Source organism: Leucoraja erinacea, chromosome 20, assembly GCF_028641065.1.
Source record: "Leucoraja erinacea ecotype New England chromosome 20, Leri_hhj_1, whole genome shotgun sequence".
In the NCBI taxonomy this organism is placed as follows: Eukaryota; Metazoa; Chordata; class Chondrichthyes; order Rajiformes; family Rajidae; genus Leucoraja; species Leucoraja erinaceus.
In genome coordinates this window covers 525,336-552,861 of record NC_073396.1, presented here as the reverse complement: position 1 = coordinate 552,861, position 27,526 = coordinate 525,336, and the positions used below count along the sequence as shown (strand labels likewise).

General features: G+C 42.3%; 1 protein-coding gene across 3 annotated transcripts in view; it reads right to left on the bottom strand.

Annotated features, from left to right (window-relative positions):
• The window catches only part of LOC129706605 (transmembrane channel-like protein 5), a 66,143-nt gene that overhangs the window by 7,184 nt on the left and 31,433 nt on the right, over window positions 1-27,526 (bottom strand). For all 3 annotated transcript variants that reach the window (XM_055650949.1, XM_055650951.1, XM_055650950.1), the window contains exons 10-21: window positions 27,265-27,416; window positions 23,482-23,626; window positions 20,817-20,972; window positions 16,172-16,341; window positions 14,477-14,552; window positions 14,244-14,341; window positions 11,934-12,029; window positions 11,760-11,835; window positions 11,242-11,375; window positions 9,234-9,401; window positions 7,909-7,987; window positions 3,865-3,963 (exon numbers count right to left, since the gene is read on the bottom strand). In XM_055650949.1, coding sequence (XP_055506924.1) covers window positions 3,865-3,963; window positions 7,909-7,987; window positions 9,234-9,401; window positions 11,242-11,375; window positions 11,760-11,835; window positions 11,934-12,029; window positions 14,244-14,341; window positions 14,477-14,552; window positions 16,172-16,341; window positions 20,817-20,972; window positions 23,482-23,626; window positions 27,265-27,416 — 1,449 coding nt within the window. The remainder of the gene's footprint in view (window positions 1-3,864; window positions 3,964-7,908; window positions 7,988-9,233; window positions 9,402-11,241; window positions 11,376-11,759; window positions 11,836-11,933; window positions 12,030-14,243; window positions 14,342-14,476; window positions 14,553-16,171; window positions 16,342-20,816; window positions 20,973-23,481; window positions 23,627-27,264; window positions 27,417-27,526) is intronic.

The window sequence follows — 27,526 nt, the reverse complement described above, 5'->3', positions numbered from 1 at the left end:
GGAAGCAAATGTTCCAAAGCGCTTCACAGAAACACTACCCATTTGACACGGAGCCATAGGAAGGGGTGAGAGTGCACCACACAAAGTCAATGCAGGCACAGAATGTCAGGGAGAATGCCTGAACCGAGACAGTTAAAGATAGGCAGCGGCTGGGGAACGATTGAATACAATGATGAGCAGACAACAGAATTGAAAGCAGGCAGATTTCTTGGAGAGATTTGGAGTGGAAGCAATTACATGGATAGATGGTGGAGAGGTTTGTAAAGGATGGAGAATTTAAAAACTGAAGCAAACATGGGTCTGAGGGGTGAAGGACATTGATTTGAGACAGGGCAATGTCGAGGGAATCATAGAAAGGATTAAATAACATACGAGTCAGCTGTGTTTGCCTCTTGTCTCAAGATAGTCAAGGATTTGTAAATAGGCTGTTCAGTGGTAAATACATAGCAAGGTCTGCTCCCTAGGCTGGAGGTCCCAGAGGAATGTAAGAGAGAGCTAATAGTAATCGGAGCGTGATGTCTCCAAGGTGCCCAACGATGACACACGGAGCAATAATGTCAGATGTGGCTGAACATAGAAACATAGAAATTAGGTGGAGTAGGCCATTCGAGCCTGCACCGCCATTCAATATGATCATGGCTGATCATCCAACTCAGTATCCTGTACCTGCCTTTTCTCCATACCCCCTGATCCCTTTAGCCACAAGGGCCATATCTAACTCCTTCTTAAATATAGCCAATGAACTGGCCTCAATTACCTTCTGTGGCAGAGAATTCCACAGATTCACCACTCTCTGTGTGAAAAATGTTTTTCTCATCTCGGTCTTAAAAGACTTCCTGCTTATCCTTAAACTGTGACCCTTTGTTCTGGGCTTCCCCAACATCGGGAACAATCTTCCTGCATCTAGCCTGTCCAACCCCTTAAGAATTTTGTAAGTTTCTATAAGATCCCCCCTCAATCTTCTAAATTCTAGCGAGTACAAGCCGAGTCTATCCAGTCTTTCTTCATATGAAAGTCCTGACATCCCAGGAATCAGTCTGGTGAACCTTCTCTTTACTCCCTCTATGGCAAGAATGTCTTTCCTCAGATTAGGAGACCAAAACTGTACGCAATACTCCAGGTGTGGTCTCACCAAGACCCTGTACAACTGCAGTAGAACCTCCCTGCTCCTATACTCAAATCCTTTTGCTATGAATGCTAACATACCATTCGCTTTCTTCACTGCCTGCTGCACCTGCATGCCTACTTTCAATGACTGGTGTACCATGACACCCAGGTCTCGTTGCATCTCCCCTTTTCCTAATCGGCCACCATTCAGATAATAGTCTACTTTCCTGTTTTTGCCACCATAGTGGATAACCTCACATTTATCCATATTATACTGCATCTGCCATACATTTGCCCACTCACCCAGCCTATCCAAGTCACCTTGCAGTCTCCTAGCATCCTCCTCACAGCTAACACTGCCCCCCAGCTTTGTGTCATCCGCAAACTTGGAGATGTTGCATTCAATTCCCTCGTCCAAATCATTAATATATATTGTAAATAGCTGGGGTCCCAGCACTGAGCCTTGTGGTACCCCACTAGTCACTGCCTGCCATTGTGAAAAAGGACCCGTTTACTCCTACTCTTTGCTTCCTGTCTGCCAGCCAGTTCTCTATCCACATCAATACTGAACCCCCAATACCGTGTGCTTTAAGTTTGTATACTAATCTCTTATGTGGGACCTTGTCGAAAGCCTTCTGAAAGTCCAGATATAACACATCCACTGGTTCTCCCTTATCCACTCTACTAGTTACATCCTCGAAAAATTCTATAAGATTCGTCAGACATGATTTACCTTTCATAAATCCATGCCGACTTTGTCCAATGATTTCACCACTTTCCAAATGTGCTGCTATCCCAAGGGGTCACAGCTTAAGGATAAGGGGGAAATCCTTTAAAACCGAGATGAGGAGAACTTTTTTCACACAGAGAGTGGTGAATCTCTGGAACTCTCTGCCACAGAGGGTAGTTGAGGCCAGTTCATTGGCTATATTTAAGAGGGAGTTAGATGTGGCCCTTGTGGCCAAGGGGATCAGAGGGTATGGAGAGAAGGCAGGTACGGGATACTGAGTTGGATGATCAGCCATGATCATATTAAATGGCGGTGCAGGCTCGAAGGGCCGAATGGCCTACTCCTGCACCTAATTTCTATGTTTCTATGTTTAATAACTGATTCTAGCAGTTACCCCACTACCGATGTTAGACTAATTGGTCTGTAATTCCCAGTTTTCTCTCTCCCTCCCTTTTTAAAAAGTGGGGTTACATTAGCTACCCTCCAATCCTCAGGAACTACTCCAGAATCTAAAGAGTTTTGAAAAATTATCACTAATGCATCCACTATTTCTGGGGCTATTTCCTTAAGTACTCTGGGATACAACTTATCTGGCCCTGGGGATTTATCGGCCTTTAATCCATTCAATTTACCTAACACCACTTCCCGGCTAACCTGGATTTCACTCAGTTCCTCCATCTCATTTGACCCCCGGTCCCCTGCTATTTCCGGCAGATTATTTATGTCTTCCTTAGTGAAGACAGAACCAAAGTAGTTATTCAATTGGTCTGCCATGTCTTTGTTCCCCATGATCAATTCACCTGTTTCTGACTGCAAGGGACCTACATTTGTTTTAACTAAACTTTTTCTCTTCACATATCTATAAAAACGTTTGCAGTCAATTGAACATACACCTTCCTGTGCGAGTGGTTGAGGTGAACTGAACCTCAGCACACTCATGCAATTGCTAGACCTCATTCTCAAAAGGTGTACAAAGATGACAAACTTCATACAATTAAGCACAGTGTGTGTGGACTACACATACAAGTGGATTGGCTTCATAAATGTTCACTAAACCCATACCTCATCATAATTCTGCATACAACAATAAACTTCAAAACACACATTTGAATGGAAAAATGTATTGAAGATATTGATCATGTTTTCAAATGTTGCATTTGTTTTTGGATCCTTAAAGCAGACTTTTGACTTATTTATTGCATTGTTGGACTTGCTTAAATCACAACTGGTGTGAATAGGTGTGCATGTATGCGAACTGGTGCGTGTGCACAGATGTGAGCAGATAGATAGGTGTGCACAGATGTGAGCTGGTGCACTACTATTTATCCTGACTTGGGGAAGAGCGTGTGAACATGAGCGATAGAAGTGAGGAATGGGTTGACAGACAGCTGCTACAACAGTTGAAATCTGCACAGTTCCCTGTAATTTCTGTGAGTAATTACCTGGTGGAGGGAGGTGGGGATCTGCCAGATAGGATGTATCGAGGGGCCCAGATTACCCCCAAGAATGGGGGCAAAGTGGGCAAATGGGGCAAAGTTGTACCAGTGGTTCTGAAGCTAACGATGGCAGCACATTGTACTGCAAGTTTTATTGCTGTCCTCCAGGGGGCAGTGGCCACCACAGTTATCAATGCACAGAATGATCTGTGACTTTCTGACCAAAGGAAATGTTGGGACATCTCAAGTTAAAAGAAGATTGGGAGGGCTGGAGAGAGGGGGGATGCACCCCCCCCCCCCCTCCCACCACTCTCCATCCTTCCTCCACATATCCAGTGTCGCCAAGACCCCTGGCCATAAGGTGAGGAACTGCATATCACCTTGGGCCAAGATCGGACGTTTCAGAGACGAGGAAGTTGCAAGATGGCACTGGAACGTGGCGACTCTCTGCGTGCTGCTCCACAAGAGGATCTATTGTCCTCATGCACAGTGGGGCGTAACTGGATAGCCCACACAACAAACTGCTCACTAGTCAACCAAACTGCTCATTCAGTCAACCAAATTACCAACAGTTAAAAGATTACGGCTCACCTCTTTCGCAAATGTTATTGACTTCATCCTCCCTCCATTATCTTCCTTTATTCTCAAGGCAGTGAGTTTTTGTAGCAAATATGCTTTGTCTTTTCCTTCCTAAAAGGAAAAACACTTTTAACCAACCAACATATTACGTCTCAGCGGCACATAGTCACTGGTTGAAGAAAACCAGTGCACTGAAGATGCACCAAACCAACACAAAGGCAGAAACTGTTGGAACCATTTGGAGTTTTGTCATCATCAGTTTTAGTAAACCCTACAATAGGAAGGGAAGATTTACAAGGATGTTGCCAGGACTCGAGGCCCTGAGGTATAGGGAGAGGTTGGGCAAACTAGCATTTATTCCTTGGAGCACAGGAGACAAAGGGGTGTGTATATAAAATCATGAAGACAATAGATGGGGTGAATGAACAGCATCTTTTACCCGGGTTAGAGGAATTAAGAACCAGACGACATTGGTTTCGGGTGAGAGGGGAAAGATTAAATAGACATTTTCACTCAAAGGATTATGAGCACATGGAAGGAGCAGCCAGATTAAATAATGGGTCCTATAACAGTATTTAGTAGACACATGGAAAGGTAGCAATGTTACAAAATTTTGAGATTTTAAAAATCAATTCTGCAATTCATCCCATCAGATAAAGCATAAAAAGAAGTTTAATTTGACACCTAATTCACTTTCATATCTTCAGTATTAAAGTTATGGCCATTTTCATACTCGGAAATTAGCATCTTGTTCGCTATTGCTTTTCCATTGACTTAACACAAAAGCTGTGATCAAGGACAGTCAAAAGCCCATAACTTTCTTAAACATTAAGAGAACTGAAATACATTTTCAGTTATTATAGATTGAAGCATTCTGAAACAAATATAAAACAATCTTACTTGGATGACCTGAAATTAAAGCATATAATTAGTTAATTACCTAATTGTAGCTAATTACAAAATTCAATTACTAGATCTAAACATCTATCCATTTCTTAAAAGATTAACATTTTTAAATAGCCTAAGTGTCCAAATAACATCCACACAAGAATTCACAATATAACATGATTTTTAAATCTCATTGTCATGAATTTATAGGCCAAATGGAACGAATTTAGTGTTTAATTCCTGTAAATTAATGGCCATTTTAATCATCTTGCGAGTGGGATTTTGTGGAACGCGATCGATTGGAACGTTGCGGTTGCGGTGAATTTAAACCCCATATCGGCAGGAAAAATGCTGCCGGTTCGTATGGGGCCCAAATCACCTTTTCGCAACGTAAAATGTGGATTAAGGTAGGGCTCTGTACAACTGCAGAAGGATCTGCTGGGGAATAGTCATCCCATTACAGTTATCATGTATGGACCCTAGCTATGCCTGCCTCTTTGTTAGGTACGTCGAACAATCCTTGTTCGAGATGTACCAGGGCCCCATCCCCGACCTCTACCTCCGCTACATCAACTACTGCATTGGTGCTACCTCCTGCACCCACGCCCAATCACTGACTTCATCCATTTCACCACCAACTTCCATCCGGCACTCAAATACACCTGGACCATTTCCGATACTTCCCTACCATTTCTTGACCTCACTATCTCCATCGCAGGTGATAGACCTGACCGACATCCACTATAAACCCACTGACTCCCATGGCTATCTATACTACACTTCTTCCCACCCTGCTTCCTGTAAGGACTCCATCCCCTACTCCCAATTCCTCCGTCTATGCCGTATCTGCTCCCAGGATGAGGTGTTCCACACCAGGGCATCGGAGATGTTCTCATTCTTCAGGGAATGGGGGTTCCCCTTCCCTACTATAGATGAGGCTCTCACAAGGGTTTCCTCAATACCCTGTAACACTGCTCCCTCTCCCCACCCCCCACTCGTAACAAGGGCAGAGTCCCCCTAGTCCTCACCTTCCACCTTACTAGCCTTCACATACAACAAATAAACCTCCAATGTGACCCCACCACTGGCCACATCTTCCCATGGCCACCCGTCTGCTTTCCGCAAAGATCACTCCCTCCGTAACTCCCTGGTTAATTCGTCCCTTCCCACCCGTACCTTCCCACTCCGTGGGCACTTTCCCTTGCAAGAAATGCTACACTTGTCGCTTCACCTTCCCCCATGACTCCAGTCAAGGACCCAAGCAGTCATTAAAGGTGCGACAGAGGTTCACCTGCACCTCCACCAACCTCATCTATTGCATCCGCTACTCTAGATGTCAGCTGATCTACATCGGTGAGACCAAGCATAGGCTTGGCGATTGCTTCGCTGAACACCTCCGCTCGGTCCACAATAACCAACCTGATCTCCCGGTGGCTCAGCACTTCAACTCCCCCTCCCATTCCGAATCCGACCTTTCTGTCCTGGGCCTCCTCCATGGCCAGAGTGAGGACCACCGGAAATTGGAGGAGCAGCACCTCATATTCCGCTTGGGCAGTTTACACCCCAGTGGTATGAACATTGACTTCTCCAATTTCAGGTAGCCCTCACTGTCTCCTCCCCTTCTCAGCTCTCCCTCAGCCCCCTGGCTCCTCCTCTTCCTTTCATCTTCACGCTCCCCCCCCCACCCCCCACCCACCCTACATCAGTCTGAAGCAGGGTTTCCAGAACTTTTGTCTACCTTCGGTTTTCCAGCATCTGCAGTTCCTTCTTAAATAATTATCAAGTACCTGCTTTTCATTGCTCTGCAGCATTTGTTATCCTCTGAGATACCAAACAAGCAAGAAAGGTATAAAAGGGAATAAGTAACAAGACATTGATCTCTGAATACTTCTCCACTAATCACAAGCAATATTTTCAATGTAAGGCAAACTAAAAAGGCAGTAACCTAAGTATTTGAGATGTGTTGTTTGTCATATCAGTGTAGAGTTGTAGTGTGCTAGTTTTATAGTCCTTAACTACTCGGTATTCTAAATAATTTTACTTAATTCAATTGTGGATTTTTTAATGTAGTATTTGCAAATAAATTATTCATCACTAATGAAAGTGACATCAAATAAGAATGAATGAGTTAATTTAACCCCAGTAGCAGCCAAGAGGGAGAAATATAATTTTTAAAACATGGTTAGATTGGCAATTTTAGCAGACAATTATTGTAACTGGAAGGACTCAAAGTTTGATTTGCAGTCAGCATTAACCATATAACAATTACAGCACGGAAACAGGCCATCTCGACCCTTCTAGTCCGTGCCGAACACATAATCTCCCCTAGTCCCATATACCTGCGCTCAGTCCATAACCCTCCATTCCCTTCCCATCCATATAACTATCCAATTTATTTTTAAATGATAAAAACGAACCTGCCTCCACCACCTTCACTGGAAGCTCATTCCACACAGCTACCACTCTCTGAGTAAAGAAGTTCCCCCTCATGTTACCCCTAAACTTCAGTCCCTTAATTCTCATGTCATGTCCCCTTGTTTGAATCTTCCCTACTCTCAGTGGGAAAAGCTTTTCCACGTCAACTCTGTCTATCCCTCTCATCATTTTAAAAACCTCTATCAAGTCCCCCCTTAATCATCTGCGCTCCAAAGAATAAAGCCCTAACTTGTTCAACCTTTCTCTGTAACCATTGAAGTAAATAAAAATGGTTTAACAATGCAATATTGAACTTGTCTGGGCCCTTGTGATATGTGAAACATAGCTGCCAGGCAACTACTCTGGACCAATCTGATGACCACTGCTGGACATCACATCTGCTATTTTTGGAACAGGGCTCATCTTTATACCTCCCGCCATTGTATAGCCGTGTATAAATGACCATGTACTGGGGAAACTGACCTCACTGGAATCCAGCACCTTTAGGAGAGTAGTGAACATAGTTTAAATCACAGCTGAGTCCATCAGACAGATGCTGAGATTCTACACATGGTTTCCTAATGTGTTTGGAGTCTATTTCCCTTGCATATCAAGAAAATATTCTGACATTACTACAATACTGCCGAATACAAAGATACTTAACTGGTAATGAAAACAGTGGAACATTTTAATTATAAATGATGGTTTAGAAAGCAAATGTACAGAATGAATGCAATAAAGTCTCATACTTACATTGATAATTTGCCCTTGTAAGAGTTTTACCATCACTTTACGCCCATCGATAATTTGCCAATACAGGTAGATAAAAGCACTTGAGAAAAAGAGCAAAATACATCATTAGCAGTGTTACTTCAATTTGGGTTTTAATGATACATATATAGCTGTTTTGTGTCTGGGTGATGCCTTGGTGTGGTTTAAAAGTCACTGTTGGTTGCAAGTGGTGTGTAATGGGACACCATATTAGTGATCCTTTTGCATCCAAGTATGTTGTTAATTCAGGGGTCCAGCCATGCACACATGAAAAGTCACAGAGTAATTAGAACACTGTGCACACTGCAAAACAACATGAATCGTGTGGTATTGCACCAGAAAGGAAACAGCAAGCACTTTTGAAAATATTATGCACAATAGTTCCAGTACAAATAAATTGACAATAATCCAATGGGCTTCCCACGGTATTAAAACTGGCCACAAAAGCAGTGTTATTTGCATGTGCAGGTACAAAGCAGAGGGCCGGGCGTTGTCCTCGGGTGGGCACCTGTCATTTGTATTACAATGTACTGGCCTGAGACCAATATCTCAAAATGAAATGCAGAATAGCAGCGTATTCTTTAACACAGAACCGCATACAAATGATACGACTATAATCCAATAATTATTGTTTCTGATTAGGTTGGGTGTGATGTGCACATAGTGGATACACGCAAACACTGGGCAATACCCAGCTAATTTGTATCCCAAAGATGGACTCAAAAAGCTGGAGTAACTCAGCGGGTCACGCAGCGCTCTGACCCACTGAGTTACTCCTGCTTTTTGCGTCTATCTTCAGTTTAAACCAGCATCTGCAGTTCCTTCCCACACATAATTTAAGGATCAGCACAATTTAACAATTTAATGTCAGCACGAGTAAAATAAGACTTTTGTTGCAGTATCTGTGTCAACTATCTTCTCTAGTGGCAGTCATACACTCACCACCCTCTATGTGAAAAAGTTGATCCTCCGGTTCTATTAAATCTTTCCCCACTGACCCTAAATCAAAATTTGCATTGGAATGACTCAATAACCTTAGTTAAAATATTAACATATTTTCAAATAAAAACATTAACTTTGTTTCACTTTCCACAAGGGCTTCCTAACCCGTTGAATGTTTCCAGCAAATGCAATTTCCTTTTATTTCAGAGTTTCAGTGCCTATAACTGTTTGATTTTTAATCCAATAATTTGCTTTGATGATTTGATATCAATTAACAATATCAAATGTACCTTTTGGCATAAAGGCTTATGAGATTCAAGAGAAAATTTATCACTGAATTATGTTATCGTAGGATGTATACTTACAACACAATGATGGATAGGGTGAAGTAGAATAGTGGGCTCAGAACCATGTTTTTGTAGACCCATGAGAGCCACTCCAGTCGGGTCACCTTCTCATTAATAAAATGAGAGACTGCACTATAGGCAGTGATTAATCCTCTGAATGGCCCACAGAACTTAGAGGGTCTCAGTCTGAAGAAAATAGTTCAAGATGTACAATTAGGTGGGAGAGAGCACAGTCATGATAACTGTGGGAGAGCCCATTTGGGCACAATGCACATTTGAGATTGCCTCATTATACTTTGCAACTAATGTGTATTTTAACTCAAATCTATAATACTCAAGTATAATATAATGAATTATGTTTGTTACATAGGATGTTAATTCTAAATTATTTTGAACCCTTTTGTCAGTCTTCAGAACATGCATCATGGAAGAAGGGAAACCTCATCCAACTGATCATATTATCAATAATAAGATGCATCAATTGGCCCATAATTTGCCATCAAAGTATGGAGGCCAATGGTGCTTGTCAGTACTTGTGTACGGATGGCATTTCATACAGTTCAACTCAATATCCAGAGGTGACTGTTGGAGTTGATGACTCCATTGGCAGTGCCCAAGTTGCCTGGTTCACACCCGATGCCCCATCAGAGGGGAGGCTGCCGCATTGTACAGCAGATATAACAGACACATGCACTTTTCACCCCTGATAAATGTGATTTTCATATCTTTATTAGCTGCATTGAAATTAACACCACTGACACCTTATTCCCAGATCCATGGTAATAAGTAGGAAGGGCCTTGGTACCAACTGTAGCTGGATTTACACTAAATGGTGCATACTATACATTGAGAGGAGGTGTAGTGATTATTGATTCAATAAATGCATCATTTATATAAAGTAAATTAAAAGAAAACACAAAATGTAAATGCTGGAAATGTTAAATAGAAACATAATTTCCAGAACAAGGGGTCACAGTTTAAGGATAAAGGGGAAATCCTTTAGGACCGAGATGAGAAAAACATTTTTCACACAGAGAGTGGTGAATCTGTGGAATTCTCTGCCACAGAAGGTAGTTGAGGCCAGTTCATTGGCTATATTTAAGAGGGAGTTAGATGTGGCCCTTGTGGCTAAAGGGATCAGGGGGTATGGAGAGAAGGCAGGTACAGGATACCGAGTTGGATGATCAGCCATGATCATATCGAATGGCAGTGCAGGCTCGAAGGGCCGAATGGCCTACTCCTGCACCTATTGTCTATGTTTCTATGTTTCTATAATGACGCAGAATCACACAGGATACACGAGACAGAAACAGGACATTTGTTCCACGAATCACAGAATATAAAAGCACAGACTGGCTGTACATAACAGCAATCCAATGCTTCTCACTCCCCTCCCTCTACCCATTTACAGGACACTTGGACAAGTACATGGATTGGAAATGTTAAGATGGATATGGACCAAACATGGGCAAATGGGACTAGCTTAGATGGGGCAAATTGACAGCATGGTCGAGTTGGGCCGAAGGGCCTATTTCTATGTTGCATGACTTTACAATTGTCATTTGATCTTCTCTCTATTTAAAGCAGCTCCAATGAGAATGGAGTGAGAACCAAATGTAACGGAAATGTTTGGAAGAATAAAAATGTCCTGTTGACTCTTTAGTGGTTACTGAACGGAAATGGAGAAAGATCTAACGGTGTTCCTTGCTAGTGTTCTCCCCACCCACTGACATTCAGTGACATCTAGTTTAATGCTGCACACATTATTCTGCTTCTGGGTATTCCTTATGGCCTGAACGTATGAACTTATTATTGATGGAACTAGAATTATGTGGCGGGGCATGGACTGGACTGGAAAATGTTTTGTCTGTACTAAAATAGTTTATTTTTAAGTCAAATGTATGTATGTTACTGGACAAATATTACAAAACATTATATCCCTTTTAGACCTTTAAATGCAAACTATTCATTGCGCACAACAAACCTCCACAAAGTATATCGATAGTGGTAAAAAGATGCAACTTACTTCCACACAATCACACCTATCAGGCAAAGAACCCCAATGAAGGCAGGGAAGAACAGGAGTAAGATGAAGATTGTGGTCATGTGGCTAGCCTGCCAAGCCATGCGTGGTGGCTGACAATTCATCATCAGGCTCACCTGAATACAAGGTCACAAACTTTCATCAGCAATGCCTCGCAACGCTGTAGTAAACAGTCACTAGAAACACATCCATTTTAGTTCCGATATACATGTAACATTTAATAATTGATGCAGATGCTACCACAGACCACATAATATACCATTAACCAATTACTTATTCGACACATTTAAAATCCAATTAGCAATAATTTAGCATCTTTATAATATCTCAAATGAGAAGATGTAAACATATTCACAATTTCAAGATAATGTATAGTTGGGAATAATTACGTGTTTAACTGGATTGTACAAAATTACTGGAGCTGTAACTGTCCAGAGACACACAATGCAGTAGAAGTTCTGAAACTTGGTCAATTGGAACAATGGAACTATTTACCATACCTTCTTAACATGAAACGTCATGAAAAATTTAATAATTTGTATTGCTGGTAAAAGAGGTGCAAAGAATATTCCAATCCTAAACAAAAAAATAAATGAGGAACATTGGTAAGTGTAGAACAAAGTAAGCATCTAATTTATGTATTTTTAAGATTAATTTTATCTAAATTCACTCACCACCCAAGTGTTTGAGCATAGATTAATGATAACACATTCCTTGCAATGTCAAATTCTGGCTTTCCGAGCTTTGGGCAGCAATGTGTTCCTATCACGCTGTAACCAATTTAAAATCAAGTTAAATTGCTGGTATTCCATGGGAAACATTGACTGTTAGATAATTCTATATTATTTTAAACATTACCAGTAAAATATTGAATACGTGCCTACTATATTATAAACACGGATGAATTTTCTTAATGAAGTAAGGAAAAGGATTAAAAGGGTAATTCAGGGAGCCCTGAAATAGCGTTGGTCCAAACCCAAGTAAATATCTGAGAATGGACACTAAAAGCTGCAGTAACTCAGTGGGACAGACAGGCAGTACAGAGATGCTGCCTGTCCCACTGAGTTACTCCAGCTTTTTGTTTAAACCAGTATCTGCAGTTCCTTGCTACACTAAATATCTGGGAAGAAAGTTCCAAAGTTGGCCACAATATTACAATGTGGAATGCTAGCCATTCTGCTGAAAGGACAGTGCAAAATAAATGTCAGGTTCATGGAACAACTTGTGAAACAGACAGCAGCACACAGAGTTTTCAAGAAGGAACTGCAGATGCTGGAAAATCGAAGGTACACAAAAATGCTGGAGAAATTCAGCGGGTGCAGCAGCATCTATGGAGCGAAGGAAATAGGTAACGTTTTGGGCTGAAACCCTTCTTCAGACTGATAGGGGGACTAAGAAGGGTTTCGGCCCGAAACGTTACCTATTTCCTTCTCTCCATAGATGCTGCTGCACCCGCTGAATTTCTCCAGCATTTTTGTGTAGCAGCACAGAGATCACTGCAGCAAAGTGGTCACTGAATGCCGACAACTTGACAATCAAGTTCATGTAGTTCATATAGAATAATGATTTTATCCTTCTAACTTGTAAATATTTTGCCCCAACAATGTTTTATAAGTCTATTAAATCTTCCCTATTCAGCAAATGAATAATCCCAGCTCTCATTTGACTGATTCAGTAAAGGTGGAACCAGAGCAGTAATTAACTGTGGTAAATTGAATAAATAAAAATACAGGAAACAAGCTCATGAAATGGGCAAGATAAAGCCGTTGCCCACTTTCCCATGTTACTCACAAATTCTCCCTAGTTTTCCCCTTGATTCAAACTCAGAGAATGTTCGTAGCGAGTCCTTGGGAGTCCGTAGCGAGTCCATAGGTGTCCGTAGATATTTCGTAGCGGCTCGTAATGCCAGCCGTAGGTACTCGGGGCATCAGGTAAGTCGGGACGTTGAAAAATGTCCACGAGTAAAACAAAGCCCCGAGTACCTATGGCTGGCTATTACTGTAATTCTCCCAGTTTGAATCAAGGGGAAAACTCGGGAGAATTCGTGAGTAACTCGGGACAGGGGCTTTATTGAGCATGCGGTTGATGCTTTCAATACCAGATCAGGTGAACTAGGAAGTCACTGGGAACAAAATAATGGCAGGAGCTACTTGGACTGGAGAACATTACACAGAAAGCAGAGCTTCCATCATACCGAGGGGCTGGCAAAAACACCAGCAGCCTCTCCAAATGTAGCCGAATGGCATCCCTCTCCAATCATTTCCCAACCACCACGAGGGCTTATACCCAGCTGTTCTTCTTCAACGACAGGGAAATATTGGCTCTCGTCAGGCACAACATCTGCAGACAACATCAATGTAATAATCTCCATAAGGGCCCCAGCCATCTCCTCCCTTCCTTCCCACAGCAACCTGGAAAAGATCTCAACCAGTCGTGTGGATTTATCAACCTTTATGCATTTGGGGCGGGTAGGGCAATTGGGGGTAGGGGGGACGGGCAGGTGAAGGGGGCTGTTGGGGATGGCGGGCTGGTTGGGGGATAAATCTTCATCAGCTTCTTGACCAGCACTGGGCCTTGTCCCGATGTTGGGGGAGTCCAGAACCAGGGGCCACAGTTTAAGAATAAGGAGTAAGCAATTTAGAACAGAGACGAGGAAACACTTTTTCTCACAGAGAGTGGTGAGTCTGTAGAATTCTCTGCCTCAGAGGGTGGTGGAGGCAGGTTCTCTGGATGCTTTCAAGAGAGAGCTAGATAGGGCTCTCCCTTGAAAGAGCTAGGGATATGGGGAGAAGGCAGGAACGGGGTACTGATTGGGGATGATCAGCCACGATCACATTGAATAGCGGTGCTGGCTCGAAGGGCCGAATGGCCTACTCCTGCACCTATTGTCTATAGTCTATTGTCCATCTTTCAAATAACAATCAAATTGTTTGAAATAATTACTATGTGAAGCCTAACACTGTTTCTCAAACATTAGGACCGACCTTCGAATGAATTCCCCGAAGAAGGAACTGAACAAAGAGAAGATGAAATCCGTCACGACAAGTCGGTAGAGTTCTTGACCCACAAATGTCTCCCAACACTGAGGATGAAACAAAACGTCACACTCACAATACATTTTTCACAGGCATCATGTATCATCGGCGTCCAAATATGAAATATTGAATCAACAGAATAATGGCTGGATGTGAATTGGATTGGTCAATGTGGAACTCACCTCCATATTATTTGCTATTGTCACCAACCAGTAGTAAGACAGAACTCCAATCATTGACATTTTCAGCAACACATTTCTGTTTGGGAAGAAGTTAATAATTACAATTTGATACGTTTACTTACACAATAAACAAAGTGCTGCAGGAACTCAGCAGGTCAGGCGGCATCTTTGGAGGGAATAGACAGATGATGTTTCAGACCGAGACTCGTCAACCTCACTTTATACAATAGTACCTCAACCTCTGATTCAAAGTGAGAAAGTGTGGAGCTGCACACAGGTACCTGCTGATACAGCTGCAGCATCTGATGCCAGAGACCCAAGGAGAATGGCTCTCCTAAAGTATCTGAACGGCAACCCAGTAACATACGGGCAGTCCCAGGATTACAACAGGGTCCTGCGCCTGAGAACCGTTTGTAAGTCGGGAATGTACAACAATGTGTGGGAGAGGAGAGGAGAGGATCACAGTAACACTGTGACAAGAGAGCAAGCAGCGAGGGGGAGAGTTGGCCTCACCGATTCTGAGTGAGGAGTGCCCCCAGTTCTGCTCGGTTCCACCAGCCCCCCCACTGTCGAGCCCCAAGGGCTGGGGGGGGGGGGGGGGGTGGAGAAAATGCCTGTGTCCCCACAACAGCTGTCAAATCCACACTCATCATCCCGCCATTCCCCCACACACTCCCTCCTATGTACGGGATATGTCTGTAAGTCAGGGAGAGGAGCTGAAACAATGTTGAGTCCCTAAAGTTGCAAAATGGCACGATGGGAAGATTTGGCGCTGTTCCTCAGCTTGCATTGAACATCTTTGTAACAGCATGGGAGGCCAAACAATGAGGAATCAGTAAGGGAATGGGATGGAGAACTAAAGCAATAAGGCATTAACATCACAGTCCCTTGTAAACCGTGTGGCCAAGTTCTGCAAAGATTTCACCAATCTTCTTCCCACACAAGGAATCCACCTAGTGTGCACTGAATGTTTGGATTGGGTCCCTCGATGGAGGAAAGGCCGGAGAAGGGCTGAAGTTGCACCTCCTGACATTACGTGGAAAAGTGGTGAGAAGTGGAATGATTTGAGGAGACACGTTCGTCTACTTCTGTTCTTTGACCAACATCCAGCTCCAAAGTTAATGTTGCCCAAGAAAATGTAACTTCTATCCGATAACAGACCTTAACGTGGTCTCGCCATCCTTCTCTCTGCAACTTAAAATATAGTTTTTCCAGATCTTATTTAGTTTAATTTAGTTTGGTTCAGAGATTCAGCGCGGAAACAGGCCCTTCGGCCCACTGAGTCTGTTCTGACCAGTGATCCATGCACACTAACACTATCCTACACACACACTGGGAACAATCTACAATTTTACTAAACCCTACAAATTTGTTTGTCTTTGCTGTATGGGAGGAAACTGGAGTACCTGGGGAAAACCCACACAGGTCACGGGGAGCAGTTACAAACTCCGTACAGACAGCACCCGTAGTCAGGATCACTGGTGCTGTATGGCAGCAACTCCACTGCTGTGCCAACGTGCCACCCTGTCTGTCTCCATAGCTGCTGTCTGATCCACAGAATATTTCTAGCATTTTCAATTTTTGTTTCAGTCATTTTAATGTACAAATTTGATTGCTTTAAAGCATTTGCAACATTTCACAAGAACCTCAATAGTTTTGTGTTTATTTCCCAAGTTTGAATTGAAGTAAAAGTACCTGATAATAAGGACATAGATCTCATGCCATGGATATTTGAATCTTTCCATCAAACCGAGGAAAGAGAAGAATAAGGGTACAAATAGATTAATGCTTGATACCAGACAAGGCAAGATCAATGTTATTGCTTGTTTTTGCAAGTCTTCCTCCATTGCATTTTTTTCAATAACCTGTCAAATATATAAATAAAATCATTTTATTTAGTATTCTAAACATGTTTAGACTATTATAGTCCTATACATTATGCATTGTTGTGAACACCTCGGGGTTTATGTACACCAGCCCACCTTCTCATTCTTCATGCACAGATTACACTGCAATGGGAAACAGTTGCATCCAGCACACAACAAAAGTCAGCTCAGTTCCTTTTTCCTTCCCTCGACAGACACTAAACCAAGATGACGTTTGCTGTTTTTATATTTTTTCAATGGGGTTCAGGCATTCTGCAATTCACAGGTTTGCTCCCCAGTTGATCGGCCAAAGTGTAAAGCTGCAGCAATCTGGACATCATCTTCCCACCAGCTGATATCATGGTTAATCCATCTGAGGCAGTCAGAGTGTTTTACAGGCTCCCATACATGTAGGAGGAAGAGGGTCAGACACGACCCAGTGAAGGGAATGGAACAAGAATGTTCCGTTTGAGATCTCTTTCTTGTCTTGCTTGCATCCAAGTTAAATAATTCCCATTTGCTCTGCTTCTGATAATGGCTGAGGATATCGGCCTTTTATTCCATACCCAAACCATAATCCCTAGAACAATCTGACTTATTGACTGACACAGCAGAATTTCCCACTGGCCATGTATTAAATCTTTAATTCCCCCACTCCCCCATCTTCACCCTTGCCGGGAAATTAAAATATACTGGGGAAACAACTGTGTTGCAACTTTGCATTGTTTTACATCCCAAGATCCATTCTTTAGCATTTAATCTTACATACGAAGAATGATCACTAAATCTCTAGCTGGTTCTCACGGCATCGCCAGCTTATTTTCTATGTGAGTGCACTTCGTGTAGTTCAGTCAGAGTATGCGGGAAACAATGGCAACAACACCTCAAGCACAACACATCCATGGCCAGGAAAGACTCTGTGATAGCAACGTCCTCTCAGCAACCATCACCAAACTAAATGTAACTAAATGGCGGGTTAATAAGATCTGGAAAAACTATATTTTAAGTTGCAGAGAGAAATAAAGGACTTAATGACAACTCACAACTCTTCATGTGAATTTTCTTAGGGCCCTTCCCAAAATAATCACATTTATCTAATATGACTTTATCATGTATGAATTCACTTCAGTTAAAGATATAGAAGATATCTATTATAAAATATTTTTGACAATAGGTGCAGGAGTAGGCCATTCAGCCCTTCGAGCCAACACCGCCATTCAATGTGATCATGGCTGCTAATCCCCAATCAGTACCCCGTTCCTGCCTTCTCCCCATATCCCCTGACTCCGCTATCTTTAAGAGCCTTATCTAGCTCTCTCTTGAAAGCATCCAGAGAACCTGCCTCCACCGCCGTCTGAGGCAGAGAATTCAACACTCACAACTCTCTGTGAGAAGAAATGTTTCCGCATCTCCATTCTAAATGACTTACCCCTTATTCTTAAACTGTGGCCCCTGGTTCTAGACTCCCCCAACATCGGGAACATGTTTCCTGCCTCTAGCGTGTCCAAACCCTTAACAATCTTACATGTTTCAATAAGACACCCTCTCATCCTTCTAAACTCCAGAGTGTACAAGCCCAGCTGCTCCATTCTATCAGCATATGACAGTCCCGCCATTCCGGGAATTAACCTTGTAAACCTACGCTGCACTCCCTCAATAGCAAGAATGTCCTTCCTCAAATTAGGGGACCAAAACTGCACACAATACTCCAGGTGTGGTCTCACTAGGGCTCTGCACAACTACAGAAGGACCTCTTTGCTCCTATACTCGACTCCTCTTGTTATAAAGGCCAACATGACATTCGCTTTCTTCACTGCCTGCTGTACCTGCATGCTTACTTTCATAGACTGATGGACAAGGACCTCCAGATCCCGTTGTACTTTCCCTTTTCCCAACTTGACACCATTTAGATAGTAATTTGCCTTCCTGTTTTTGATACCAAAGTGGATAACCTCACATTTATCCACATTAAACTTCATCTGCCATGCATTTTATTCTGCTAGACAGAGCATCTCTTGTTGTTTAAAACCAAAACAATAAGGTTTCGATCAGAATATTTTAAAATCATTTAAAACCTATTGAATTTGCTTTTGGAAAATTGTCTGATTGAAATCACTTATCTTATTCCAAATAACAATTACATGAATTGTAGCAAAGAATATGCTACTCAATTTCATATTTTATAATAAAAGTCCGCCTCATAAATAAAGTTTCTCTGCACATGTACGTAGTCACACACCACCAAAATGGGCCCTTCGGCCCACATGTCCATGCTGACCATTTCCCCCATCCACACTCCATTGTATCCACATCCTTCTATGCATTGACCATTCAGCTGCCCTCTAAATGCCTTTTATACATAGTAAATGTATTTGATTCCACCACCTCCCCTGGCAGCACATTCCTGGAATGGCATGCACCTCACCTCCCCTTTAAAATGCCTTCCCCACACCAAAAGCAATATCACAAGGCATTCCTATCAGAGTTAGTGATTCATAAAATCGCACTAGATTTTTAAGACTACCTCGAGATTGATTAAAACCCATATCTCAGATCTTCAAAAGGAATCTTCAAAATAAAACACGCATCTTCATGATCATTCACGGGTGTTATATCGAAGAAACATCAAATATTTGAAATAATTTGCCATAAGCTCTCTAAGGACAAAATAACTGGTTATATATATTTTTGAAGATACTCACTTTCCATAATCTTGGTGATTGGCTCTTTCCTGATCTACCTGCCAATGAAACCTCTGGTTGCAAGGGATATTCTGCAGCTTTTTGCTCCGTTGCAACAATTTGTTCCCCAGCATCCATTTCTTCGATTAACCAATTTAGCCATAATTGAAACTGTACATGATCTCCTAAATACTCTAGGCAGACGGTACTACTAGCTCTGTACAGGTAATACCAGAGACTCTAAAGCAGAAAAAAAGTGAGGATTATCAGTCATGTGTCTCCAGAATGGGTCTGGTAATTATTTTATGCAAATCGCCTATTCCACTTGCCGATATAATACTGTACAGAAACAGGATAATGAGAATAATGATTAGTGCAAGAGATAATAATTCAGAGGAATTCCATGGATTAAATTACATTATACCTTAATAATTGGAAGTTTTGTTTGTTGGATGAATTAAATTATCACTGTAGTCTAATGAATTGTCTGTTGCGGCCCTGTTTCCACCAATCTTTCCACCACTAGGCACAAGAAGTGCAGGACAGACACCAGTGTATGTAGTTGCGAAGAAGTGCGTTCAGCTCTGGCTGAACAATTTCTAATCTTGTATGTGGACTCGATAAGAAGAAGAATTGTTTTTATATTATTAAAGAAACCTGTGAAAGCTGAAGATAAACACAAAAAATACTGGAGTAACTCAGTGGGGCAGGTAGCATCTGTGGAGAGGAGGAATGGGCGACGTTTCGAGTCGAAACCCTTCTTCAGACTTATCTTTGATTTAAACCAGCATTTGCGGTTCTTTCTTACATATATTGTGAGCTGAATGTACAATACTTTTGTGATAACTCTGGTAATAGACTAACTTTCAATTACCTTCTACTGTGAAACAACCAGACAAGGAATGGCGACAAGAAATGAAATAAAAATGACAATTGCTCGTTACTAAGCTTCCCCCAGTTTAGTTTCAGTAAAAACACTGAATCAAACATTTGAATCAACTACATTTTATATTACCAAAAGCGCATCACAGATCACACTGTACCTATCCCACCGCGGGTTTGATCCTTGAGTCTGCCTGTTCAAGCCCTCTAGGCCTCGCTCAGACAGAGGCACTCCAGAAGGGTACGCGGTCCTGAGCTCTCTTCCAGAAGATCGACCCCGAGCCTCGTGATCAATAACTTTTATATGTCCCAGGACCTCGAGAGGTTGAACCACACGGGGGTGGTCTCTTAATCACCCAATTACAGATATCGATTAACCCCATACATAACAGGCATTTCCCTAACCCAATAATACAACAGTTCAATACATTGTATTCACAACGGACTTTGAGATGAAGTCAACTTGGAAACATTTACTCTGATTAACAGTAAACTCAGACAAGGCTCAACATCCCATCCAATGAACACTTAGCAAAGTCAGACTCTGCAACATTATTTACAACTATTTACAAGGTGTATGTCTGGTTTGCTGCCATCCAATCCATTCTATGCATGTGTACCAGATTGACAGGGTTTGCAAGGCTTTCCATTCTTTGCTTGCAAATTGTATCTAAGCTCTAGACACTCTGGCACCTCTCCGCAGCTTGTCCCAGCTCTGCAGAGAGTAACTCCAATTTGACCAAATCTCCCAGCAACCCTGAAACTTAACTCCATTTTGAAGTCCTAGCTGGTTCAATTTAGCCAGGATTAACAAAAAGATCTTTATACAGTAAAGATCACGTCGCAGTAAGTAGTGTAGGGGCCTTCATATTGGGTAATGAGTATTGCTGGGAACAAAGTGAAAGTACATACCTGAAAATTAGAAACAGAATAGGAATAAACTCCAAAACAGCAGGCGTACGTTGTACCCAACGAAATAATCCAAGTCATCAGGTGAATTAAATATCTTACAATCCTCTGGTTTCGCGTTAGTTGTCTCTTGTAATGCATCTTGTGCGATAGCATTTCCTGCAGAAGATAGTGCAGTCTTTTAACTCCAAGAATGATGCAGAGGTACTCATCCTCATCATATACATATTAAAAGTCATTTTATGCTTTATTTCTCAACTTATTCTCGACTCATTATTGATTAAAAGTCAAAAGACTTTGAAATTAAAACGACCAGCTTCAACTGATAACGTCACAATGGCACCGCTAGCAGTGATCAGCCTCACTGAAGATTTCATCCTATATTTGACACGTTATTCGCGATTAAAGCTTTAAAAATGCCAACTTTCACAAGATTTTTACATATTCTGATTCACATTTTTCCTCTCCAGCCAAAGTCACATTCACTGAACATTTTATGCTTTATTTCTCGACTTATTTCTGATTAACGTTTAAAATAATCAAAATACTTTGAATTCGGCTCGAAGGGCCAAATGGCCTACTCCTGCACCTATTGTCTACTAAAACAACCAGCTTCAACTGATGACATCACAATGGTTCGATGGAAACACTCTGAACCTTTCACCTCACAGGAGGGGGAGGGCGAATTGTTATTGCAACACGCAGGGCGAGTGCAATTGGGGGCTACGGGTAGGGAGTGGGTACATTGTGGGAACAGATCCAACATGTCTGCACTTGGTCTAGTATATTTTAAAATTCCATCATATTTACGAACAATTGCTCAACTTCCCTGAAGACATTTTAGTTGTATATATTAACGCATCAATATGTAGGGAAGAGGGCATAAAAAGATTGGGTAAATACCAGCATTTCGTGTTCCATATTTTGTTTGATCACGCTCTTCATCATTAATAATGCAGCCAATGAAATCGTCATTCTGAAGATTTGTTAAAGGTTTGTCAAAACGGAAGAATTATGATTTCTGTAGGAAGGAACTGCAGATGCTGGTTTAAACTGAAGATGGACACAAAATGCTGGAGTAACTCGGCAGGACAGGCAGCACCTTTCGGGTCGAGACCCTTCTTCATACAGAGAGTGAGGGGAGTGGGAGACACAGAGATAAGGAAAGGTAAGGTGTGAAAATGAGGCATCGAAAGAGATGGAGTTAAAGGGAAATGTAGATTAGATCACCTGGGAGAAGGTGACAACATAGCAAACAGAGATAAAATGTAATTGGGGACAGTCAGACTGGTCAGAGAACTGGGAAGGGGGAGGGATGGAGAGAGAGGGAAAACAAGGATTACTTGAAGTCAGAGAAGTCAATATTCATATTGCTGGGGTGTAAACTGCCCAAGTGGAATATGAGATGCTGTTCCTCCAATTTGCGCTGAGCCTCACTCTGACAATGGAGAAGGCCCAGGACAGAAAGGTCAGTGTGGGAATGCAAGGGGGAGTTAAAGTGTTTGGCAATGGTTCACCCGCATCTCTTTTGATGTCTCATTTTCACACCTTACCCTTCCTTATCTCCGTGTCTCCCTCTCCTCTGACTGTCAGTCTGAAGAAGGGTCCTGACCCAAAACATTACCCAATCCTTCTCTCCAGAGATGCTGCCTGAGTTACTCTAGCATTTTGTGTCTATCTTCAGTTTAAACCAGCATCTGCAGTTCCTTCCTACAGAAATGATTATTCTTCTGGTTTGACAAACCAATAGACAATAGGTGCAGGAGTAGGCCATTCGGCCCTTCGAGCCAGCACCGCCATTCAATGTGATCATGGCTGATCGTCCCCAATCAGTACCCCGTTACTGCCTTCTCCCCATATCCCCCGACTCTGCTATTTTTAAGAGTCCTGTCTATCTCCTGACTCTGCTATTTTTTTAAGAGTCCTGTCTATCTCTCTCTTGAAAGCATCCAGAGAACCTGCCTCCACCGCCCTCTGAGGCAGAGAATTCCACAGACAAACCAGGATCAGGTATTCCCACAAATGGGGTGTCCCATTCACCTTTCTCTCAATGGAGATCAAACATCTGATGCTGTTAGATGGCAAAACCAAATCAATGCTTAAGAGGGAATAACGAACAGCAGGCCAAATCCAGGGGAAATGGTTTGTTTCTGGAAACACTTTGGAGCTAAAAGGTCATAATTCTTTGTTTCTTTTCTTTCTTTTAATTCCTCCTTGGCCTTACTGCTTTGCAGTGGGCCATTTTGCCACTAACATTAACCCATCCATGTTGTTTGGTACTGCAGAATTTTTTAAGGAAAATAATCTGAACTAAATAATCAGGGCACCTGAAATTGAGGAGTGCCTTTAGACCAGTATAAACAGCAAGCTGAATCCAGTTTTCATGTAATGGTTTGGACACTAATTCATGCTGCTGTTACTCTCATATTAACCTATCATATTCAGAAGATGCGTTATTTGCATCAAATTGTATCATCGAAAGATTGTGACATTTTTCAAACTGACATTTAAAAACACGGGTTTTCAGAAAAAAACAGTAAAACACCTTGCCAATACATGTAATTTAATGACAATGGCTATTGAGGTTTTTATTCCACCTGTCACACACATTGTGACGTTATTTTTCCAGCTGTCACACACTTTGGGGCTGGGTGGAGAACATGCACACCTTTAACTGTGTGCTGAGGCTCCTTTTCTTCAGCTGCACGGTTTTCTCATTCGTTATGTTGTAATCCCATGAACACAGAAGCTTGGCTGCCTCACCAGAGAAAGTGCCGATTGCTATGAAGTTTTCATTGAATGACTTTGCCATGCTGCAAAAGAGAAAATAATAAGTACACAGACCCAAACAAGTTTTTGCTCTGATTTAGGAACAACATTTAAAAGACATTTGGACAGCCAAATGAATAGCAAGGTTTAGAGGAATATGGGTCAAATACAGGTAAATGGGACTAGACGAATATGTCAACTTGGTCAGCATTGACAAGGAGGGGTGAAGGGCCTGTCTCTATGCTGTACAGCACCACGACTATAACATACAATGAGACAGGACTGTTTGAACTGTCCCCCCTGACAAACAGAATCACAAAAATAACAGTGTATCTGAAATTATTACGTAAACAATTAAATACTCATCAAATAGCAGGCAGCAATTCTTCAGGAACCTTTGAGCCATATTATATGCTTTGTGCATATTCCTCTAGTTGCTGATGTTGGCCTATATATATATATATATATATATATATATACACATATACATATACATGCACACACACAATATATATGGGTGTTTCCGTAAATACAGCACTCAGTAGTGAAACTGAATGTCTCCTAACTTCCAGGATATTTTCCTTTTTTAATGTAATATTCCTATTGTATCATATCCTGTATTTTAAGTAGTATAGATCATGGTGTATAGCCAAAATAATGAGATGAAGCAAAAGTAAATAAATCTTTTTACAAAGAAAAATATCAGATATGTCCCTGTGGTTTCTTGCCTGTTTGGTGACATTTTTCAAGCAGGATTTCATCAAATCCTTAGGCTCAGTTAAACCAGAAAGATTAAATTAATTTTGCAATTAAATAACTCTATATCAGCTAAATTCTGATTATGCTTATGATCTTTATCATGTTTCCCCTGATTAGATGTTTTTCTGATGCCCCAAATGTTTGCAGCACAAAGATGGCGGATGTGCAGGAGTGGGCGCCCCCTGTGTATGGCAGCCTGCCCGCAGTCCTTCTATACACCTTTTCTTCTCTTCTCTACATCCCTCCGTGCTCCTTCTTCACCCCGACCTCGCGGCCTACCATCGAGAATGGAGCGGAGTTTCCTGTTGGGACCGGCCGGGACTACAGCTTCGGCGGCGGTGGCGCAGCGCTGGGATACCAACACGGAGCGGGCGATGCCTACCGGGTCGCCGTGCGGTAAGCTCCGGAGCGCTGTGGCCGCCGACTCCCAACATCGCAGAGCTGGGGCTGCGGGCGGCGCTGGATTTGGAGCGCCGCGGAGCCTGGGATCGAGTTCGCCAGGGTCGGAGCTCCAACCGGCGCGGCCTGAGGTCTACGAGTGCCGCGGTCTCCTGGGAGGAGGCAGCCGCTCCAGACTTTTACAACCGCTGAGGAATGTTTCACCCGACGCTGAAGTTCCATCTTCACGGCAAGAGGGCCCGTAAAATCATCAGACTGACTGCACGGCCACAAATGGGCCCCGACCTCCGGTGTTTCACAGAGGAAGAGGACTTAACTTTCTGGTGCCTTTCCCCACAGTGGAAATTTCTGATTCTGCTGTGGGGGGACGTTTGTGTTGAACTCTATAATGTGTTGTGTCCAATTTATTCATTTTTTAAACCTTTCGTTTCCTTTTTTATTGTTTATATTTTGTGTTTAAGCTTGCCATTGAAATACTTAATAATGAAATAGAACAAAATTATGAAATAATAATCTAGTTTGCTCACCTATTTTAGCTACGCCTCTTTCTGTTGTTCCGTTTACTGACGTCATCAATGCTATAACGTTTTTTTTTACACTCGTCGCAATAAAAAAAACTTCAAACAACGCAGTGGTCATGACGCTGACCTGAACTACGGGCCTCGTGGTGGGTTATGTGCTGACACTTTGTAAGGGAGCTTAGAGATCAGTGTAAGATACAGTGTCCCACTGGTCACGTTGTGGGCAAGCTGTGCTCTGATTAACACTGCGTTCACTTTTTATTGCCTTTTTCGTTCTTTTCTCGTAAATGTTGCTTATAGAAATGTTTAAATTCCGTTAAACTTTCATTGCTTGTTGCTATGTTGTTGTAAAGTGTGTGCACTGTTGCGAAAGGAATCGGAACAAGGGACAAAAGGACAAAGGACATTTATTGTCACATACACCAATTGGTGCAGTGAAATTTGAGTTGCCATTTGCAGCACACCAATAAAAATAAGACACAACATTAAAGAAGAATTTAACATTGAACATAAAAACATCCCCCACTGTGAGGGAAGGCAGAAAAGTCCAGTCCTCTTCCTCTTGTTCACAAATGGTCGGGCCTATTGAGGCCTCCACAGTCGCTGCGATGGCGGCCCGATGTTACAGGCCCTATCGCTGGATGATGGAGCTCTGGTGTCGGGAGAACACTCTCAGCGGCTTGGACTGTCTGGAACAGCCGCTTCCTACCATGATCATATTGAATGGCGGTGCAGGCCCAAAGGGCCGAATGGCCTACTCCTGCACCTATTTTCTATGTTTCTATCAGAGACCGCGGCTCCCGTAGTCCACGGGCCACGCTGGTCAGTGCTCCAACACTGGCGAACTCGGCGAGAGGTCACAGGCTCCGCTGGACGCTCCGCAACGACAGCTCTGCGATGTTGGAGTAGGCGGTCACAGAACTCCGGAGTTTACCACACGGTGGCCCTCGGTAAGGCATCTCCCGCTCCACGCCAGTACTTCAGCGCTGCGCAGCCGCCGAAGCTGATGTTCTGGCCAGTCCCGGCTGGAAACGCCACTCCAGTCCCGTTGGTAGGCCGTGAGGAGGAGGGGAAGATGCGGCTCGGAGGAAAGCCGCATCTCCAACCAGGTAGGGACTGAGAAAAAAAGTTTCCCCCTTTCCCCCCCACCACCCCCCACATAAAAAGACTAGACCTCCAAAACAAAACTTTTTAACATACTAAAAATGGGTGAAAGGACAGACAGCTGCAGGCTGGGCAGCCATACTCGACAGCTCCCCCACTATACTCGACGGCTCCCCCACTCCCAATTTGATGAAGTGATATGATCCCAGACAAAGCTGTCTCATTGAAAGTATTCTTCCCATCAACACAGATGCTGTTGGTTCCAGGCAAATTTTGAGTAAATTCATATCGAATTTGATGAAAGATTACTATATTTTTTCTCATTTAAGTATATATATTTTTTTTAAATCATAATTTTTCAAAATTTTAAAATATTACATTTTGGTTGATTTTGATCACATATTAGCTCAAAAGGTTCATAGGTAGAGCCATTTTTTATGCTGTGGTATTTTGTTATAATTTAATAACTTTCAAATTTGGCCACCCATGTCACAGATTGGTACCCTTAATTACAGAAACACCCTTATATATCTATATACATATTGATTTAGCTAACTTCAGGTAGCCTCGGCATTCTCTCCCTCTCTCTATCCCTCCCCCACCCAAGTTGCACTAGCCTCTCGTTTTCACCTAACAAACAGCACATAATAGTCAGGTTCCTTTATCATTGTTACTTTTTTGCATATCATTCTTCATTGGTCTTTATCTCTCTACATCATCGCCTATATCTTGTTTCTCTTTTCCCTAACCAGTCTGAAGAAAGGTCTCAACCCGAAACATCACCCATTCCTCTCCAGAGATGCTGCTTGTCCCGCTGAGTTATTGTTAATGTGAGCAAACTTCAGTCAATAAAGTGCTTTACATAATGGCAATGAACTGAAAGGAATAGATCAGGTTACCTGAACACTAGAGATAGAAAGCACATCAGCATGCAGACCCCAAAGGTGAGGAAATAAGCAAGTTGCATGTTATATACTCCTGCTGCATGGCCTGCATGAATACTGGCATTGGTGTAAACCCCATAATAAAAAACCGTATGTGTAAAATAACCCTGCAAGAAAAATGAGTGATCAACATTGGGAAAATCAATTTGGAACCAAACAATAGTCCATACAACATCTCCTACTGCTTCTGCTCATGAGACCAGTGCAGACATTTAAA